The sequence below is a fragment of the Cherax quadricarinatus genome, chromosome 19, assembly GCF_038502225.1.
Source record: "Cherax quadricarinatus isolate ZL_2023a chromosome 19, ASM3850222v1, whole genome shotgun sequence".
Classification (NCBI taxonomy): Eukaryota; Metazoa; Arthropoda; class Malacostraca; order Decapoda; family Parastacidae; genus Cherax; species Cherax quadricarinatus.
In genome coordinates this window covers 14825085-14843640 of record NC_091310.1, presented here as the reverse complement: position 1 = coordinate 14843640, position 18556 = coordinate 14825085, and the positions used below count along the sequence as shown (strand labels likewise).

General features: G+C 36.4%; 1 protein-coding gene across 1 annotated transcript in view; it reads right to left on the bottom strand.

Annotated features, from left to right (window-relative positions):
* Positions 1-1112: 1112 nt before the first annotated feature.
* The window catches only part of LOC128688246 (protein amalgam-like), a 696845-nt gene continuing 679401 nt past the window's right edge, over positions 1113-18556 (bottom strand). Inside the window, exon 5 of the mRNA XM_070086552.1 lies at positions 1113-2946. Coding sequence (XP_069942653.1) covers positions 2828-2946 — 119 coding nt within the window. The 3' untranslated portion in view covers positions 1113-2827. The remainder of the gene's footprint in view (positions 2947-18556) is intronic.

Sequence of the window (18556 nt, the reverse complement as noted above, 5' to 3'; positions counted from 1 at the left end):
TATAGGGGGTGGTAGGAGAAAATTTTCAAACAGCTTCAGGGAGAACCTAGAGTTTTCCCTGAAGCAAGTTTATTCTTCTCTCTTAGGATGAGGGTCCCCAGGACAGTTCTACAGGTGGTACCTGCCTATATTATATATATATATATATATATATATATATATATATATATATATATATATATATATATATATATATTCCTGTCGACCATATATATATATATATATATATATATATATATATATATATATATATATATATATATATATATAAGTCGTGCCGAATAGGCAGAACTTGCGATCTTGGCTTGAATAGCAACGCTCTTCTTGTCATATAGGACAAGCGAAAATTTGTGTATGGAATAATTTCGCCAAAATCATTCTTAACCTAACTAAAACAATATATTTCACTGTGTTTGTTTAGTCTTAAATTATTGTAAACAAATCTAAAATATATTTAGTTGGGTTAGGCTAAAATAAATTACTCTTGCTTTAGCAATAATAAGGTTAGGTAAGTTTTCTAAGATTATCGCCAAAATCATTCTTAACCTAACGAAAAAAATATATTTCACTGTATTTGTTTAGTCTTAAATTATTGTAAACAAATCTAAAATATATTTAGTTGGGTTAGGCTAAAATAAATTACTCTTGTTATAATAAGGTTAGGTAAGTTTTCTAAGATTCTTTTAGTGCAAAATTATAAATTTTTATATTAACATTAATGAAAAAAAATATATCTTTAAACGTGTAAGAGAAAATTTCGGAAAGGACTTAATTTTAAATGAGTTCTTGCTAATTGACCAGTTTTATATATTCGGCACGACATATATATATATATATATATATATATATATATATATATATATATATATATATATATATATACATATATATATATATATATATATATATATAGCAAGCAGAAATTTGTGTATGCAATAATTTCGCAAATATCATTCTGAACCCAATGAAAAAAATACATTTCATTGTGTTTGTTTATTATTAAATTATTGTAAACTTATCTAAAATATATTTAGTTGTATTAGGCTAAATTAAATTGTGCTTGTTAAAATAAGGGTAAATAAGTTTTCTAAGGTTCTTTTGGTACAAAATTATTAATCTTTACATAAACATTAGTGAAAAAATATATCTTTAAACGTATAAGAGAAAATTTTAGGAAGGACTTAATTTCAAATGAGTTCTTGTTAATTGACCAGTTTTACCTACTCGGCACGACATATGTATGTATGTCAATCGAAATGTTAATATTTACTTTCTTAATAAAATTAAAAAAAAAACTGCCATTGAACTGTATTTAATTTCACTTTCAAAGCAGAATAGCAACATTTCATTTTTTGTAATTTTAAATTTCAAATAATTTTGACATTTCGTTTTGAAACTACTGTACCTTGACTTTCTGAAACTAAAGCTGGTGGTCACAGGAGTAAAACAGTTAACACCAATAATATATAACAGTATTAACATCTGTAGTTGGATAATCGTAAAAGTAATGTCGACTGATAGCGTATGTGATTCAAGAATTCGCTGTAAGTAAAACAAAATCAGGATACTGTCAACAAATGGACTTATTAATTGGTGTTATTCCCGTTTTTTTTGTGAAATTGAATAACTGCGTAATATATTAATTATAATGTAATTATAGTGGTTGTTTTAATTCATTTACTACAAGGTGGAGGCTTGGAATATAGTGTCTTCATGATAATAAAAAGTGCTGAGATAAAATACTCTAGTTAATAATAATTTGGAGGTTCTTGTACAAATTTTACCTTTAAATCTCAGACTTTTTTTAAAAGGCCGAAGTTGGATATACTGTAAATTCAATTAAAGGTATTTGCCCAAATTGATCATGGCATACGAGGCTCGATTAAGCAAACAAGGCACAGAAATAAGCACTGTAATGAATGAGGAGCAGCTACTGATCAGTTGATGTTTCCATAGCACGAGTTAATTGTTTTCTTGCTTCTCGAGTTGTGGGTGACCCTCGTGTTTCTGAAGACAACTCATGTACACTAGCACACGGACGAAATTAGGAACGCAATTTCTCTCTCCCTCTCTCTCTCTCTCTCTCTCACACACACATGATTATATTTTACATGATTCTTAATGTTTGTGACCTGATAGGGTTCGTGCGCTCCAACAATATAGATAACACTTACCTTTTCAATGTTTTACAAATTTACACTCTACGTTTCTGTATCAGCTGTTAGTTTCAGAATTAAGCTTGAAATATATGTATGACTAACAGTTCATACCACTCAATAATTTGTCACATTTACACATATCGAAATAATTATTACATATAATTTACAGTTCGTAATTCATCGTTAGTTCGGGGTAATTGCAGTTAATTCACAAATTATGTTCTGCATTTTCAGTGTTTTCTAAGATGACTGTTAGAAACCAAGTAGTAGTGTTAATTGCTGGTGACTGTTTTTGGTATTAGTTTGCTGACAAAAATAATTTGCATAAAACATAAACCACGTGTAAGGTCATAGAGTTGACTTTGACCCACAAAGGCAGTTTTTACAAAAAAAAATTAAATAAATTGCCAGGAAAATAGAAATCTATATAATCTTTAATAATAATTAGAACTGTACAAAAGTTAATTTCTTCCCACATGAATCAAATACTCCTCGTTTAAATCTTAAGTTATTACGGGCTATACAATTTATTTTTATACAAAACTAATCATATTATATTCCAGAAAGCTTGAATGTAATGCTGGCCTAAATCCTAGACCAATCTGAGGCGTCATGTATAGCGTTAACAGCATTTTGTGTGTGTATAAACATATACATATGAAGAATGACTATCTCTCTGTGAGCTGGTGAAACTTGGCCACAGCGAAGCCGAGGAAGAGGAGAGCGAGCAGGGACTGGCAGTGGACGCTGGTGCTCTCTCCTCCCTGCATGGCCGCCGGATGCTCTCCTGCTGGGGTAAAGAAGAACTTCTTAGTACACTTCTGCTCTCGCTGATAATTATATGAGACACAACAATGTTGATGGTGGTGTCTATAAGATCCCAGTACAAAATGGGATAGATTTTTTATGTAAAACAAATTGAAGAATTACAGATCTTAAAAAGGTACAGCACAAGTATACAATTAGCTCTGGTCAGGATTCCAGTGCCCGGGTAATAATGTGATAAAATTTAGGCATTTAATTAGTTAAAATTTCAATAGGTAAACGAAACTGAAATTCAATGTTTTTTTTTTTTTTAATAAAAATAGCAAATTAAGATATATACAAACCAAATCTAAATCCTATCTTTCACAGAAAAACAGAGACGAATATCCTAAAATACACATGAACATTGATCCTGAAGAAGCTCAGATGTTGATCTTCCAATAATTTGCAGGGAAAAGTTTATACTAATCATATGCGACATTCAGAAACAACCCCATAAATTTACCCACTTTCTTCTAAAATAAGCGAATTGGAACATACACAGGCCAGTATCAATCCAGACTTATCTTTAAGTAAAACTGAGCAGGTGTTAAAAGTTTTATGTCAGCTTAGTGTACAGAGCATATTCTTTTTTAACGATTGCCTTGAGGACATACAAATGTCATAGGCACATAGAAGAACATTAAGTTGATTTAACTTAGACAACCAAATAAAGTCAAACATTTACTTATTTCTAATAAGTAGAGACATTCTCGAACTATTTCGCACATGATATCTAATGTAACATAACATGAAGCGATTCTTTCCTTTAGGGAAAAAGTATTAGCATAAAAAGTTTAAAGCTGGCCAGAAGATGCATTTTCCACTGTTTGCAAAGAATCCAACAAAATTTGTGCCAACACAGTCAAAGCCTCTGAAATGTTCCTTCCATTTCATATGATGCCTCAGCTGTTGAAGATTGATGCTGTTCACAAGATTTATATTTTAATAAGAGGAATGCTTTAAATCCATGGGATTCATAAAGCGATTATGGAATGAGAAGTATTCAAATTCGATCCCAGGGAGGGATGATATGTCCAGTTCCTTGGTTCAAGAGCCCTTTATCGGCATGAAGGCAAAATAATGCAGTAAAGTAAAATAATACAATACCATTTCGAGATTAAAAGTGACAAAGTAGCATCAACACACACCCTTATTTTTTGAAATTTTGAAGCCGATCAGAGGAGCCTGTCTCCACATACAATATCGAAGCAAAATTTGAAAATGGCCCATGTAGCACTATGAATGTTTCCCAAGATACATTACACATGTGTTGTAAATTTTAAGCCTCTCGAATAAAAAGTTCTTGAGTAATAAACGAAAATTCGTAAGGAAAAACGAAAATGTTGCTGAGAATGTTCCCATAAATAGGAGTTACTCATCGTTAAACTTGAAACACCGTAAAATATCGGATTTTAAATTTTTTTTGCAATATTCTTTTTTCATTTACACTTAAAATTCTCTACAATCCTGTAAGAAAATAATATTTAATTTTTATTTTTTATATATTCCAAATGGATAAAATTTATAAAAAATATTAGCACCCACATAACCCAAATTTAATATAAATATACTTCCAATTAAGATTCACTAGTGTTCAGGGTTTGAGAACGATCAGAAGAGGAATTTTCTAGCCCTTAAACAGTTGAAAGGTTAAAAATAAATGATAACAGTGCCGGCGATTTAAAAAAAAATGCTCAAAATGCGATATCGCTGGTCTGTGACCAGGCCTCCTGGTGGATCAGAGCCTGATCAACCGGGCTGTTGCTGCACGCAAACCAACGTACGAGCCACAGCCCGGTTGATCAGGAACTGACTTTGGATGCTTGTCCAGTGCTTGTGTGTGTGTGTGTGTGTGTGTGTGTGTGTGTGTGTGTGTGTGTGTTTGTGTGTGTGTTTGTGTGTGTGTTTGTGTGTGCGTGTGTATGTGTATGAGTGTGTGTGTGTGTATGAGTGGGTGTGTGTGTGTACTCACCTATTTGTACTCATCTATTTGTGGTTGCAGGGGTCGAGTCTTAGCTCCTGGCCCCGCCTCTTGACCGGTTGCTCTTCACCGGTATGAGTGTGTGCGTGTGTGTGTATGAGTTTGTGTAGGTGTGTGTGTGTGTGTGTGTGTGTGTGTTTATGTGTGTGTGTGTGTGTGTGTATGAATTTGTATATGTGTGTGTGTGTGTGTGTGTGTGTGTGTGTGTGTGGTGTGTGACTCAACAATCAACATTTGCACCAATAACTCACTACAGTTGTGACCGGGTGTGGAAGTGTGAATTGCTCATTACACTATAATTTGTTCATGATTGTAGCCATGTATAAACGTAAGTAACCATTCTTACAGTATTCATTACCTTTGTAACTTGTGTGTTCATTACCTTGTACCTAGTTCAGCCATCCAAACTTTGGGGCCCAGTCCCTGGATCCATTACGTACCTCTGTAATCTGTAAATACCTTTGTAACTTGTCATGATTGTGACTAGACCTACCCGGAGTTCATTACCTTTGTAATTTGTGAGTTCATTACCTTTGTAAATTGTGAATTCATTACCTCTGTAACTTGCTCAGATATCAAAACTTTGGAGTCCAGTCCCTGGACCAATTATGTACCTCTGTAATCTTTTGACTACCGCCCACAGGATGGGTATGGGGTGCATAATAAACATATTAAACTAACTGATCATCATATGGCAGTACGTTAGTTAGTTTAATATGTTTATTATGCACCCCATACCCATCCTGTGGGCGGTAGTCAAAAGATTACAGAGGTACATAATTGGTCCAGGGACTGGACTCCAAAGTTTTGATAGCTGAGCAAGTTACAGAGGTAATGAACTCACAATTTACAAAGGTAATGAACTCACAATTTACAAAGGTAATGAACTCACAATTTACAAAGGTAATGAACTCACAATTTATAAAGGTAATGAACTCACAATTTACAAAGGTAATGAACTCCAGGTAAGTCTGGTCACAATCATGACAAGTTACAAAGGTAATGGCAGTACGCACGTCTGCTATGTCAAGTTAACTCTCTAAACATTATTTGTTATTACTGTTAGTTTTTTCACTGCATATTACATACTTATTGTTCGTTATGATATTGAAAGTGTTCGGGCACGTGTAACTTCTTCAAGCAGAGCTCAAAGCAGTTGTGACGGAGCACGTGGACCTTTTTAAAGCAGAGTTCTGTGTAGAGTGGTGTAGGAATTCTTGGAACTCCTTGATGCACGATTCAGTGCACTGAATGGAAATACGTTAATAGGGATAATTCAGTAACGGTCTTAGATTTTTCCTTAGCCGATTACAAAGGGCTTAATGAAAACCTATCATTTGTGGTTTTGGGTAACGAAGAGAACTATCAATATTACAGCTTTTTAAACACTATAAAAACTGAACAAAGAACATTTATTCCATATAAAAAAATAAGGTCGAATAAAATTGACCTTAAGAAAATGAGCAATAGGCTTAAGAAAGGAATTTGTAGATGTATCAAAAGAGATGAGGGTCATAAAAAAAATCGAAAGGTTTTTTCCAGGTATATAGAAGAGACGCTAGAAAAAAAATTACGTCCTCTTAAAACTAACTCTGGACAGAATGAAGTGTGTTAGTTTTTTTTTAAGATTATTTCCTAACGATATTCCAGTAATTAATTTTTATAAGAACATAAGAAAGAAGGAACACTGCAGTAGGCTTCAAGAAAATAAATTATGTAATATCAGTCACTAGGGATATTTGTAAAGTAAAAGGACACAAGTGCAACTAATGTGACATTTATTGTGGCAACGTTTCGCTCTCCAGGAGCTTTATCAAGCCATTGTAATGGCTTGATAAAGCTCCTGGAGAGCGAAACGTTGCCACAATAAATGTCACATTACTTGCACTTGTGTCCTTTTACTTTACATATTGTCGGTAATTCTACCAACTTTATTACTAGGGATATTTGTAATCAAAAAGTAGTCCGATTAAAGCAAAATAAATCCCCAGGATCTGATAAACTTTCTTCAAGAGTTCTTAAAGAGTGTAAAATGGAACTCTGTGAACTATTAGCTAACCTTTCCTATGTATCTCTTCAAGCAGCTGTAGTAAAATATATGAGATGTAGAAAATGGCTAAATTAATTCCAGTTTTTAAAGCAGGGGACAAGTTACCGTCAAATTACCGCCCAATAAGCATGACCTCAAATGTAGGCAAATTACTTGTCAGTTATAGATGATACATAAATAACCCGCACATAAAAGAGAGAAGCTTATGACGACGTTTCGGTCCGACTTGGACCATTGACAAAGTCACACTAACCAGAGGTGGAGCAGGACGGCTATAGATGATATATGAAGCCATCTTCATAAGCATAATTTCGTTTAGATACACTGCGTGGATTCACGAAGGGCCGTTTCTGCCTAGCTATTTAACTAACTTTTTTAAGTAAAGCATTTGAGGCAGTTGATTGCGATGAAGAATATGGTATTATTTATTTGGATTTTAGTAAAGCTTTTGATACAGTATCACACAAAACAGTGTTAAGGAAAGTGACAGCTCATAGCACTGGGAAAAGTATTGTCATGGATAGAAATGTGGTTGCCCAACAGAGAGCAGAGAGAGTGCATAAATGTAGTGAAATCTGGCTTGAGATCAGTCACAAGTGACGTTCCACAATGATCCGTTTTTGACTATTGTTGTTCATAATATACATTAATGACCGAATAACAAGTGGAATGAGCAAATTCACAGACAAAACAAAAATAGGCAGTATAATTGATCCGGACATAGATGCCACTGATCTTCATGAAAAGTGGCAGATGCGAAGCCCTGAAGCTCGATAATGTAAATAATCCTAGCACTTATAAACTAAATAATATAGAACTTAGCCATACAGAATTCGAAAAGCACTTGGAAGTTATGGTGAGCTTAGACAGCAATGCTTAAGCGTACATAGTAAGGAAAACAGTTTACTGTGATTTATATCAAGAAGCATAAGTTCTAAGGAGCAAATTTGTAAACTTTCTAACATAAAAAAATGGGATTAATTAATGGTTATTGTAAGATAACTAGCAAATACATCCTCCGATCGATTTTAATCTTTCAGCATTAGTGAATTTTTCACAAAGACAAGTTTGCTTTCTTATATTGCTGTTCAAGTCTCAATTTGCGAATTTTTGTTATTTAAATGCATAACTTCCGATTTACCCATTTTAATTTTGACACCAGTATTGTATATATCTGGTTGATCTGGCCAGCATGGTTTTACTCGTTTGTTAAGAATATGAAGAAAAAGATGAGCTTCAATGATGTTAGTTTCGTCTTTGAAAAATTCTAGGACACAGATACAGACGGACACGGAGAAAATAAGTAATAAAAACTCTGAACAAATTGGGTCAATTGGGAAAAGCAAAATACTTGTATATAACTGTCCTTATTTTAATAAAAAATATCAAGTCAGTGGACAAGGAAAACCAAGGAAATGAAGCAAGGAGCCAGATTGTCATGCAGCTTTCAACACTAGTGACTTAGCCTGACCTTAGCCGTCACCTCATCTCCCATCAAATGTAAATGGCATATGATGGCAGATACTAGTGCCAGCAAATAAAGGCTCCCTACATACCATCAATAGGACAGCATTTATTTTTGCAAATATCCTGGGTCTAAAGCCATGAACAAACTAGAAAGAGAGACGCTCCTACAGGCGAAGGCGAATGGTCACAGAGCTGGTGAAAGGGGCTAGTATTTCTGAAACGCGAAAATATTCACTGGCCAGATTAATAAATAATATCGAACTTAAGCTTAAGGAATAATTCAGGAGCCAAGAAATACATGGTCTTGGATGCTCTGGAGGAGAAACAAAATGCAGATGCAGTATACACATCCTTTGCGAAAGCCTTCAACAAGCTCGATCATGAAGTAATAACACACAAAATGCGTGATAAAGAAATAACAGGAAAAGTGAGTAGATGGATCTATAACTTCATAGCAAACAAACACAAAGAGTAATTGTAAACACAGCAAAGTCAGAGGAGGATACAGTGAAAGGCTGTGTTCCACAAGGTACAGTACTCGTTCCCATCCTTTTCCTCATACTTATAACTGACATAGACAGAAATGTAAGCGACAGCACCGTGTCCTCCATTCCTGTTAATACCCAGAACTGCATGACAGTATCATCCATCGAAGACACTACAAATCTCCAAGCGAACATCAACCAAATCTTTAAATGGGCAGCAGGAAATAATATGAAGTTCAAAGAGGACAAATTTCAATTACTCCGCTATGGAAAACTCTAGGAAATAAAAATTGAATCGGAGTATAAAATAAATTCCAACCACAGAATAGAGCGAAAAACTAATTTTGAGGACCTAGGAGTGATATTGTCAGAGAATCTCACTTTCAGAAATCACAACAATGTAACTACCACATCTGCTAGGAAAATGATAGAATGGATAAGAACCTTCAGACCTAGAGATGCCAAGCCCATGATGATTTTCTTCAACTCGCTTGTTCTCTCTAGGCTGTAATATTGGTGTATACTAATGGCCCCTTTCAAGGCAGCAAAACTGCAGACCTTGAGAATATACAGAGAACTTTCATGGCACTTATAAGTATCATAAAGCACCTAAATTACTGAGAACAGTTGAAATCCCTTGATTTGTACTCCCTGGAACGCAGGCGAGAAAGATACATGATAATATACACTTGGAAAATTTTTTAGAGGGACTAGTCTCAAATCAGCACTCAAAAACCACTCCCTACGAAAGCAAAAGACTCGGAAGGCGATGCAACATCCCCTCTGTGAAAAGCAGGGGCGCCACGAGTACGCTAAGAGACAACACAATACGTGTCAGGGTTCCAGGACTACATAAGGAGGATTACCAATACACCCCTGACTGTCTTCAAGAAGCTGGGTAGGCACCTAAAGTCAGTATCTGACCAGCTGGGCTGTGGTTCGTATCTTAGTTTAAGTGATGCCAGCAGTAACACACTGATCCACCGCGAGGCCTGCTGATGGACTGGGACCGCGGGGCGTTGACCCCCGAAATCCCCCTCCAGGCAATAATGAAAAAACAAGAACGTCACCAAATAAGCTTTTCTTAGGAACACGTTTCACTGTGTAGAGCTTTATAATGTCATAACTCATTAAACTCTGCACAGAACGAAACTTTGTATCAGTAAAAGCTTAATTCACAACGTGCCTTCAGTCACCACTTGTTGACTCGGCTTTCACAACTTTTTACTCGCATCTTCACAGTGGTCTGACACGACTATAAATATTATCTATTTATATAAACTGCTGCCTCGTTGTGAGTGCCACTGAATTTCAGATTCATTGCTAAATACTGGATAACCTACAGGTTAAAGTCAGATGGCTTTAATTTATATCATAATACAATAAAAAAATCACCAGTTCTTTAATAAAGAAATTATAGAAATACTGTAAGTTATAGAGATACTTAAATTTAACATATACATACCTATGTATGTTTATATAATGAATTCTCATTTTTTAGATGTTTTTTATTACATATTACATAAAAATGTCTTCAAATTATTCAGAGAGGGATTAGTCCACTCTCCTTCATAGAGAAAATAACTTTCTCCTCTCCCGCGAAAGGCAGTTCCTTCCAGCTCACCGCCAAGAAAACAACGTTTCATTCCTTTATTCCTGAGAGATTATTAAATCTGAAGTCTCCCGCTCTCCCTTTCTGTCTCTCTGTTTATTTGTAGATCTTTTGATCTCTTTCATATGACGCTTTCTTATTTTTCAAATAACTATAGTTTTTTATTTATATATCGACCAGTAAACACATTAATCTCGATAACTACTTAGTAAATGCTTGTTCAGTCACGATAAAGGCCTCATGGGAGCAGTCAGGCTTCCCACGAGACAATACCAGAGGATGATGTGCGTGTGTACTTCGTCACCTTGGTGAATGCACTCACCGTCGTTAACCTCCCACACATACTCCACGCCCCTCTGATATTCAGTACTAGCCTTCCTTGTTTGCTCGTAAATCTGCAAAATACTTTAATTCAGCGAGACACTGGATAGGATATTTTAATACATTTGTGAACATTGCTATTTTTTGTTTTATTTGGTGATAATATAATTGTCTACAGTAATACCCATTTTGTTTCGGCCGTCATATATTTGTGTATCTTCTTGCTTAATGCACTTTGCTAATAAACCTAAGGTATCATCTCTGCTTATTAATCTTTTTTTTCACGGATGCTCGCTCAGATATTTTTGTTGTATATCACCATCACAGCTATTACTGCTGAAGAATTTTTACTCAGTTCAATATTGTAATGCAGGAATTTCCAGGTTTTTTTTTTCAGTTACCCAATATGGCTCGACGTGACACCTACTGAGCTCATAAAACAGTATTTCATAATATTTTGGCTAAATGAATATTTCGGTATGTACGTATTCTTTCTTACGTTTTGAAGAAGTTTTCTTGAAAGTTCTATGCATATTATGTATGATGTTCAGAGTTTTAAAGATTACGCTAAGCGTTGCATTTATTGAAGAATTAGACACGTGTGTGACATCTGAGGATCGTCGTTTGTAAACGTTTTGTCATCCAATGGCTTTATCAATACAGAGACATAATGTAAAAACTGAAGAACTATATACAAAAGACGATGTAATCAGCTTCTGGGTCATTGAGTTGGTGAAGACTATCGTCGGTATTGTATACCAGCGATGCTCCTCGTCGGTATTGTATACCAGCGATGCTCCTCGTCGGTATTGTATACCAGCGATGCTCCTCGTCGGTATTGTATACCAGCGATGCTCCTCGTCGGTATTGTATACCAGCGATGCTCCTCGTGGATTTCTCATATACCTGAAAACTGTGGATTTCTCACGTACTGCTGTACACTAACGGTCCCCTTCAAGGCTGGCGACATTGCAGACCTAGAGAGTGTACAAAGAACTTTCACGGCACACGTAAGTACGATAAGGCACCTGAACTTCTGGGAACGGTTGAAGGTCCATGATCAGTATTCCCTCGAACGCAGGCGAGAGATATACATGATAATATACACTTGGAAGGTCCTGGAGGGATTGGTACTAAACCTGCACACGAAAACATTCATTATGAAAAAAGACTCGGCAGGAGATGCAGTATTCCCTCTGTGAAAAGCAGGGGCGCCACGAGTACACTGACAGACAACACATTAAGTTTCCGGGGCCCAAGACTGTTCAATTGCCTCCCAGCATACATATGGGGGATTACCAATAGACCACTGGCTATCTTCAAGAAGGTACTGGACAGGCACCTAAAGCCAGTACCTGACCAACCGGGCTGCGGTTCGTACGTCAGCTTGCATGCGGCCAACAGTAACAGCCTGGTTGATCAGACCCTGATCCACCATGAGGCCTGGTCTCAAACCTGGCCGCGGGGGCGTTGACCCCCTAAACCCTCTCCAGGTAAACTCCAGGTAAACGGTTTCCAGTAAATTTCTAAGTTACATTAGGTCAACCTCCATTCATAAATAAATAACCACTATTAAAATACCACATTAAATGCATGATAGAGATACAACAAACTGCTTACGAGAAGACAGCAGGTATCCACTGCGTGTGGCTGACGTAGCAGTGTCAGATTTTCACTCTGTTGAGGTACATTCATCAGTCCCTCATTTGACTGCCTTTCCAACAGTGAAATGATCTCTCCATACAACCTTTCCTCTAAATACAACAAGCATTTTTGTACGCACGTCGGTTAATTTATATTTTCCTGATCCTGGTCTTTACAAAAACGTAAAATAAAAAATTCCCTAGGGTAAGTTAGGTTTAAGAAAAATTAACTTATATATGCATATAATTAACTGACTAGCATAAAATTACATAATGAGGCGACTTATATATGGAACTGAGGGATATCGAAGTTCCTTGTAGGGCTGGTGTCTCCAGGTGAATTTTTGTTGTTGTTGGTAATTGGTTTGCTTCCTGAACCTAACGACAACCCAATGAAATATATTCAAACGGCCACATGAAGCTTTCACGGTACATAATAATATTAACCACTTTTTATTTAACATTTTTTATTTTCAGTATGGAGTTGGTCCTCCATTTACAACTAACACTCTACCAGTTCGTCGAGGAATTAATTCATTTGAACATTATCCACGGGAATTTTGAGCCATTCCTCAAGCAAAACCTGCTCTACCTCTTCCAAAGAGGACGATGGAGGAAATCAGTTCCTTCACGCTGTTTCATTTGACTCCACAGATGCTCGATAATATTTGATCCGGCGATTGTGGGGGTCAATCCAAGTGTTATACTTTACTTTCATATTTTTGCCAGTTTTGAACAACTCTAGATGTGTGTGAATTGGTGCATTATCGTCTTGGAAGAAGCGCCGCCAATGGGAAACAGCGTTTGTACTTTGCTCACCCAAAATCGACAAATCTGTTTGGGCGTTAAGCCTTCTATGCAGTACTAGTGCCAGGCCAAGAGAATTTCACGATATTGCTGCCTAAATAATCACTGATCCACCTCCAATTCCAGTGCACCATAACTCGCAAGTTCATCGGGAAATGTGTTTCCTAAAGACAGGTCAAAGACAGTATCAAATACCAAAATGTATGTAAAAAGAAAATTGCAGCATAAGGCCATTTATTAGGAAAGTTTCAATCCTTTGGAGAAAAGTAGAGTATATGTAGTTGGAACAAGTCAGGTGTTGAGCATGTGGATGGTCATGGTCTGGAGAAAGGTATCACTGTATTCTGATTAGGTAATATTCCTTTAGGCAAGATCCTGACAAGCTAAAACTCCCCAGTTACGTTTGTAACTCCTCCTTCATCCCGTTTTTTTTTGTTTATTTTTTTTTTTTTGAGAGGTGTCCAAGGAAATATCGGTGTACCATGTAGACACTCTTAGGGCAATCCTTACTTCATGTACTGATGATCATTCAAACACAGCTCAAGATTCCTCGAAATTTTACTATTTAATCTGTCACATCTACCACATGGAGTGACATAACACCTGCATTTGACTCGGTAAGTTTACGGGATTTCTTCCTGGCAAAATATTTAATAACAGTGGAGGTAATAGTGATAGTAGGAACATTTGGGCAGAGCACTGGAAATGTTGCTAGCTAACACGACCATTCAAAAGTACATGTCTCTCAGGTAAGTGATCTCATGGTATCATGATTGAGGGTTTTAAGCCTCATTAAGAAGGCCAAAATCTATAGCGCTTTCCAAATTTAAAGCGTGTATAGCGACTATCACTGGAGCTACAAACAAAGACCTTGTGAGAAAGTTATAAACTAAAGTGATTAAATATAGTGCAGATGTTACCATTCTCTGTGTTTCTATGAACACACAGAATGGTAACATCCTTGGGTGAAACGTCGAGGAACAATAAGAAACGATGAATGGTCTTAAAAACCGACAAGTTGAAGAACTGAGACACTAATGCAACACATGGGAATCTTTACTGAAGAAACGTTTCGCCACACGGTGGCTTCATCAGTCCAATACAAAGTAGAAATGGGTGAGGAGAGGAGGAGTTCGAGGTACTCAGTCCCTCGTCCTGGAATCGATGTGTTCAGTCCATCACTCTTGTAGTAAGTACAGTATGGGGCCAGAGAGGTGGCTTATATACTGCAGTCACAGGAGTTGAAGCAGGAGGAGGCGGGATCACAGTGGGACCTGCCACTAGTGTAAGTAGGTCGTCGTCCAAAGGTTGGACAAGCGTTGAAGTCTTTGTACCATGATCCCATGATTTTGCAGTGTCTGACAGATGTGATGAATGGTTTTGAAAACCTTTGGACGACGACCTACTTACACTAGTGGCAGGTCCCACTGTGATACCGCCTCCTCCTGCTTTGACTCATCTGATTGCAGTATATAAACCACCTCTCTGGCCCCATACTGTACGTCCTACAAGAGTGATGGACTGAACACATCGATTCCAGGTTGAGGGACTGATTACCTCAAACTCCTCCTCTCCTTACCCATTTCTACTTTGTATTGGACTGACGAAGCCACTGTGTGGAGAAACGTTTCTTCGATAAAGGTTCCCATGCGTTGAATAAGTGTCTCAGTTCTTCAACAATAAGAAACGTTTCAAAGAGAATTTTTTATGTAAACAAAAACGATAACCTTAACTTCTGTCACATACACTGTAATTCTCAAAGAATTCTGAAGAGGTGGGATGAGGCCAGACCAGGAGAATAATGTTCAGAACACTGGTAACTTTAGCAAATCCGGGGTCTTTGGCTAAAAAATTATTCATCTTAAATTTATTTAATATTTCTTAAAATTATATATATATATATATATATATATATATATATATATATATATATATATATATATATATATATATATATATATATATATATATATATATATATGTATATATATATATATATTCGGCAAAAAACACACTTATCGAATAGGCCAAACTTATCTGTTCGGCTTAATGGGCATGACATACTATCTCAGGTAAACCAGCGGTGGAGTGGCGATGTATGTCAGAGATAATTTAAATTGTGTTAAACATGATATAAGATTAGAAACATCGGACACAGAATCTGTTTGGCTACAGTTTCTCGAGGGTCGTGACAAATTAATTTTGGGTGTGAGTTATAGGCCCCCAAACCTTGATAGGGAGTGCAGTAAGATGTTATGGGACGATATTCATAAGGCATTTAGATATGAAAATGTTGTGTTAATGGGAGATTTTAACTTTAGACAAAATGACTGGAACAATATGACAGAAAATCTTAAGTCTAGTGACTTTCTTGATAGAATCCAGGATTTTTAAGACAGTTTGTGACAGAACCAAGTAGAGGAAACAATCTGCTTCACTTGGCTCTTGCCAACAAAGAGTCACTAATTAATAATCTTGAGGTTAATGATGAGTTTGGGGAAAGTGATCACAAATCACATAGTTTCAATATATCATGGAATTGCCCAGATAACTGCTATCAAATCTCTAAGAGAAATTACCTGGGTGGACTAAATTGGAATGAACTGACTATGGGTCGTGTAGGTGGTGTTGGTTGCCAGTATGACATTTTTCAGAGCATAGTTCTAGCTGCTAAAACAACTTCTGTTCCGAGTAGGGAAATGAGATCTAACAAAAACGATCCCAAATGGATGAACAATAGATTAAAACATCTCATTGGTCAAAAGAGAGGCATATATAGGCGTATCAGAAAGGGAATGAGCAGTTAACAAATCAGAGAGAAATAATAAAAAAAAGAATAAGAAAATCAAAAAGGGATTATGAAGCTAAGGTCGCAAGGGATTCGAAGACTCACCCAAAAGGGTTCTTTCAGGTATACAGAAGTAAGATTTGGGACAAGATTGGCCCACTTAAGAGTAACGCAGGTCAGATCACTGACAGTGATAAGGATATGTGTGAAATTGTCAATGCTTACTTCCTTTCAATTTTTACCCAGGAAGATACTAGCGAAATTCCAGAAATAATAAATTATGTAGAACAGGACGATAATAAATTACGCACGATTGACGTAACTAGTGACTTGGCCCTCAGACAAATAGAGAAATTAAAACCTAACACAACCCAAGGCCATGATGAATTGCTTGAAAGAGTTTTAAAGGAATGTAAAGAAGAACTTAGCAAACCTTTGGATAATCTTCTCAACGTATCACTACAAACTGGCATAGTGCCTGATAAGAGGAATATGGCTAATTTAATACCTATTTACAAGGCAGGTGACAGGTCCTTGGCTTCGAACTATAGACCAAAAAGCCTTACCTCCACAGTGGGAAAATTTATGGAATCAGTAATTGCCGAAATAATTCGTAGCCATCGTGAAAGGCATAAATTGATTAATAAATCTCAACGCGGTTTTACAAAGGGGCGTTCCTGTCTTATGAATTTACTAACTTTTTTCACTAAGGTGTTTGAGAAGGCAGATCATTGTAATGAATATGATATTGTGTTTATGGACTTCAGTAAGGCTTTCGATAGAGTCCCAAATCAGAGGCTATTGAGGAAACTTAAGGCACACAGAATAGGAGAATTTTTTTCCTGGGTAGAGGCATGGTTGACAGATAGGCAGCAGAGAGTTAGCATAAATGGGGTGAAATCAGAATGGGGGCACGTCACAAGCGGTGCTCCGCAGGGGTCGGTGTTGGACCCGTTGTTGTTCACAATTTACATAAACGACATAGATGAAAGAATAAATAGCGACAAAAGCAAATTTGCTGATGACACCAAAATAGGCTGTTCAGTTCATTGTAATGAGGACATTAGAGCACTCCAGGATAATTTGAATAGACTGATGCAATGGTCGGAGAAGAGGTAGATGCAGTTTAATATAGACAAATGCAAAGTTCTAAATGTTGGACAGGAAAATAACCATGCCACATATAAACTAAATAATGTAGATCTTAGTACTATTGATTGCGAAAAGGATTTAGGAGTTCTGGTTATCAGTATTGTAAAACCAAGACAACAGAGCATTAGTGTTCGCAATGAAGCTAACAGAATTCTTGGCTTCATATCAAGAAGTATAAATATCAGAAGTCCTCAGGTTATTCTTCAACTCTATATATCTTTAGTTAGACCTCATTTAGATTATGCTGCTCAGTTCTGGTCATCGTATTACAGAATGGATATAAATGCACTGGAAAACGTACAAAGGAGGATGACAAAGATGATCCCATATATAAGAAATCTTCCCTATGAGGATAGACTGAGGGCCCTGAATCTGCACTCTCTAGAAAGGCGTAGAATTAGAGGGGATATGATTGAGGTGTATAAATGGAAAACAGACAAAAATAAATGTGATGTAAATAGCGTGCTGAAAATTTCCAGCCAAGACAGGACTCGCAGCAATGTTTTCAAGTTGGAAAAATTCAGATTTAGAATGGATATAGGAAAGCACTGGTTTGATAATAGAGTTGTGGATGAGTGGAACAAACTCCCGAGTACCGTCATAGAAGCGAAAACGTTGTGTAGTTTTAAAAATAGGTTCTATAAATACATGAGTGGGTGGGTGTGGGTTGGACCTGTCTAGCTTGGGCTACTAGGTCTGATGCCGTCTTCCTTCCTTAAATGGAAGTGACCTGACTAGGTGGTCATTGGCCTAAGCCAGGGGGAGACATGGACCTGCTTCGCATGCATCAGTAGGCCTGCTGCGGTGTTCCTTCTTTCTTATGTCCTCATGTTATCATGTACTAATATTGCATTCACTAGGTCATTACTAAATATCTAATGTCGATGGGGTTCCTTATGCTTCTTCTACTACTGTTTTAATATCTTGCCTTCATCTTCCTGGCACATGGCACATATGTCCTGTTTGAGGGCGTCTCATTCTAGCTAGAGTCGTTCTCTTGACCGGATCTTCTTTGATTCCTTGCTGATTTCTGCAACATTGCAAGCTCCTGATGATGTGTTGATTGAAACACGAAAGGCCTACAGATATCATTCAACTCCTCTCGTGGTTATTTTGCATTTTGTATAGCTTGTTCGCAGTTTAGGCATTTTATATATATATATATATATATATATATATATATATATATATATATATGTATATATACATATATATATATATTATATATATATAATATGTATATATATATCGTATATATATATATATATATAAATATAATATATA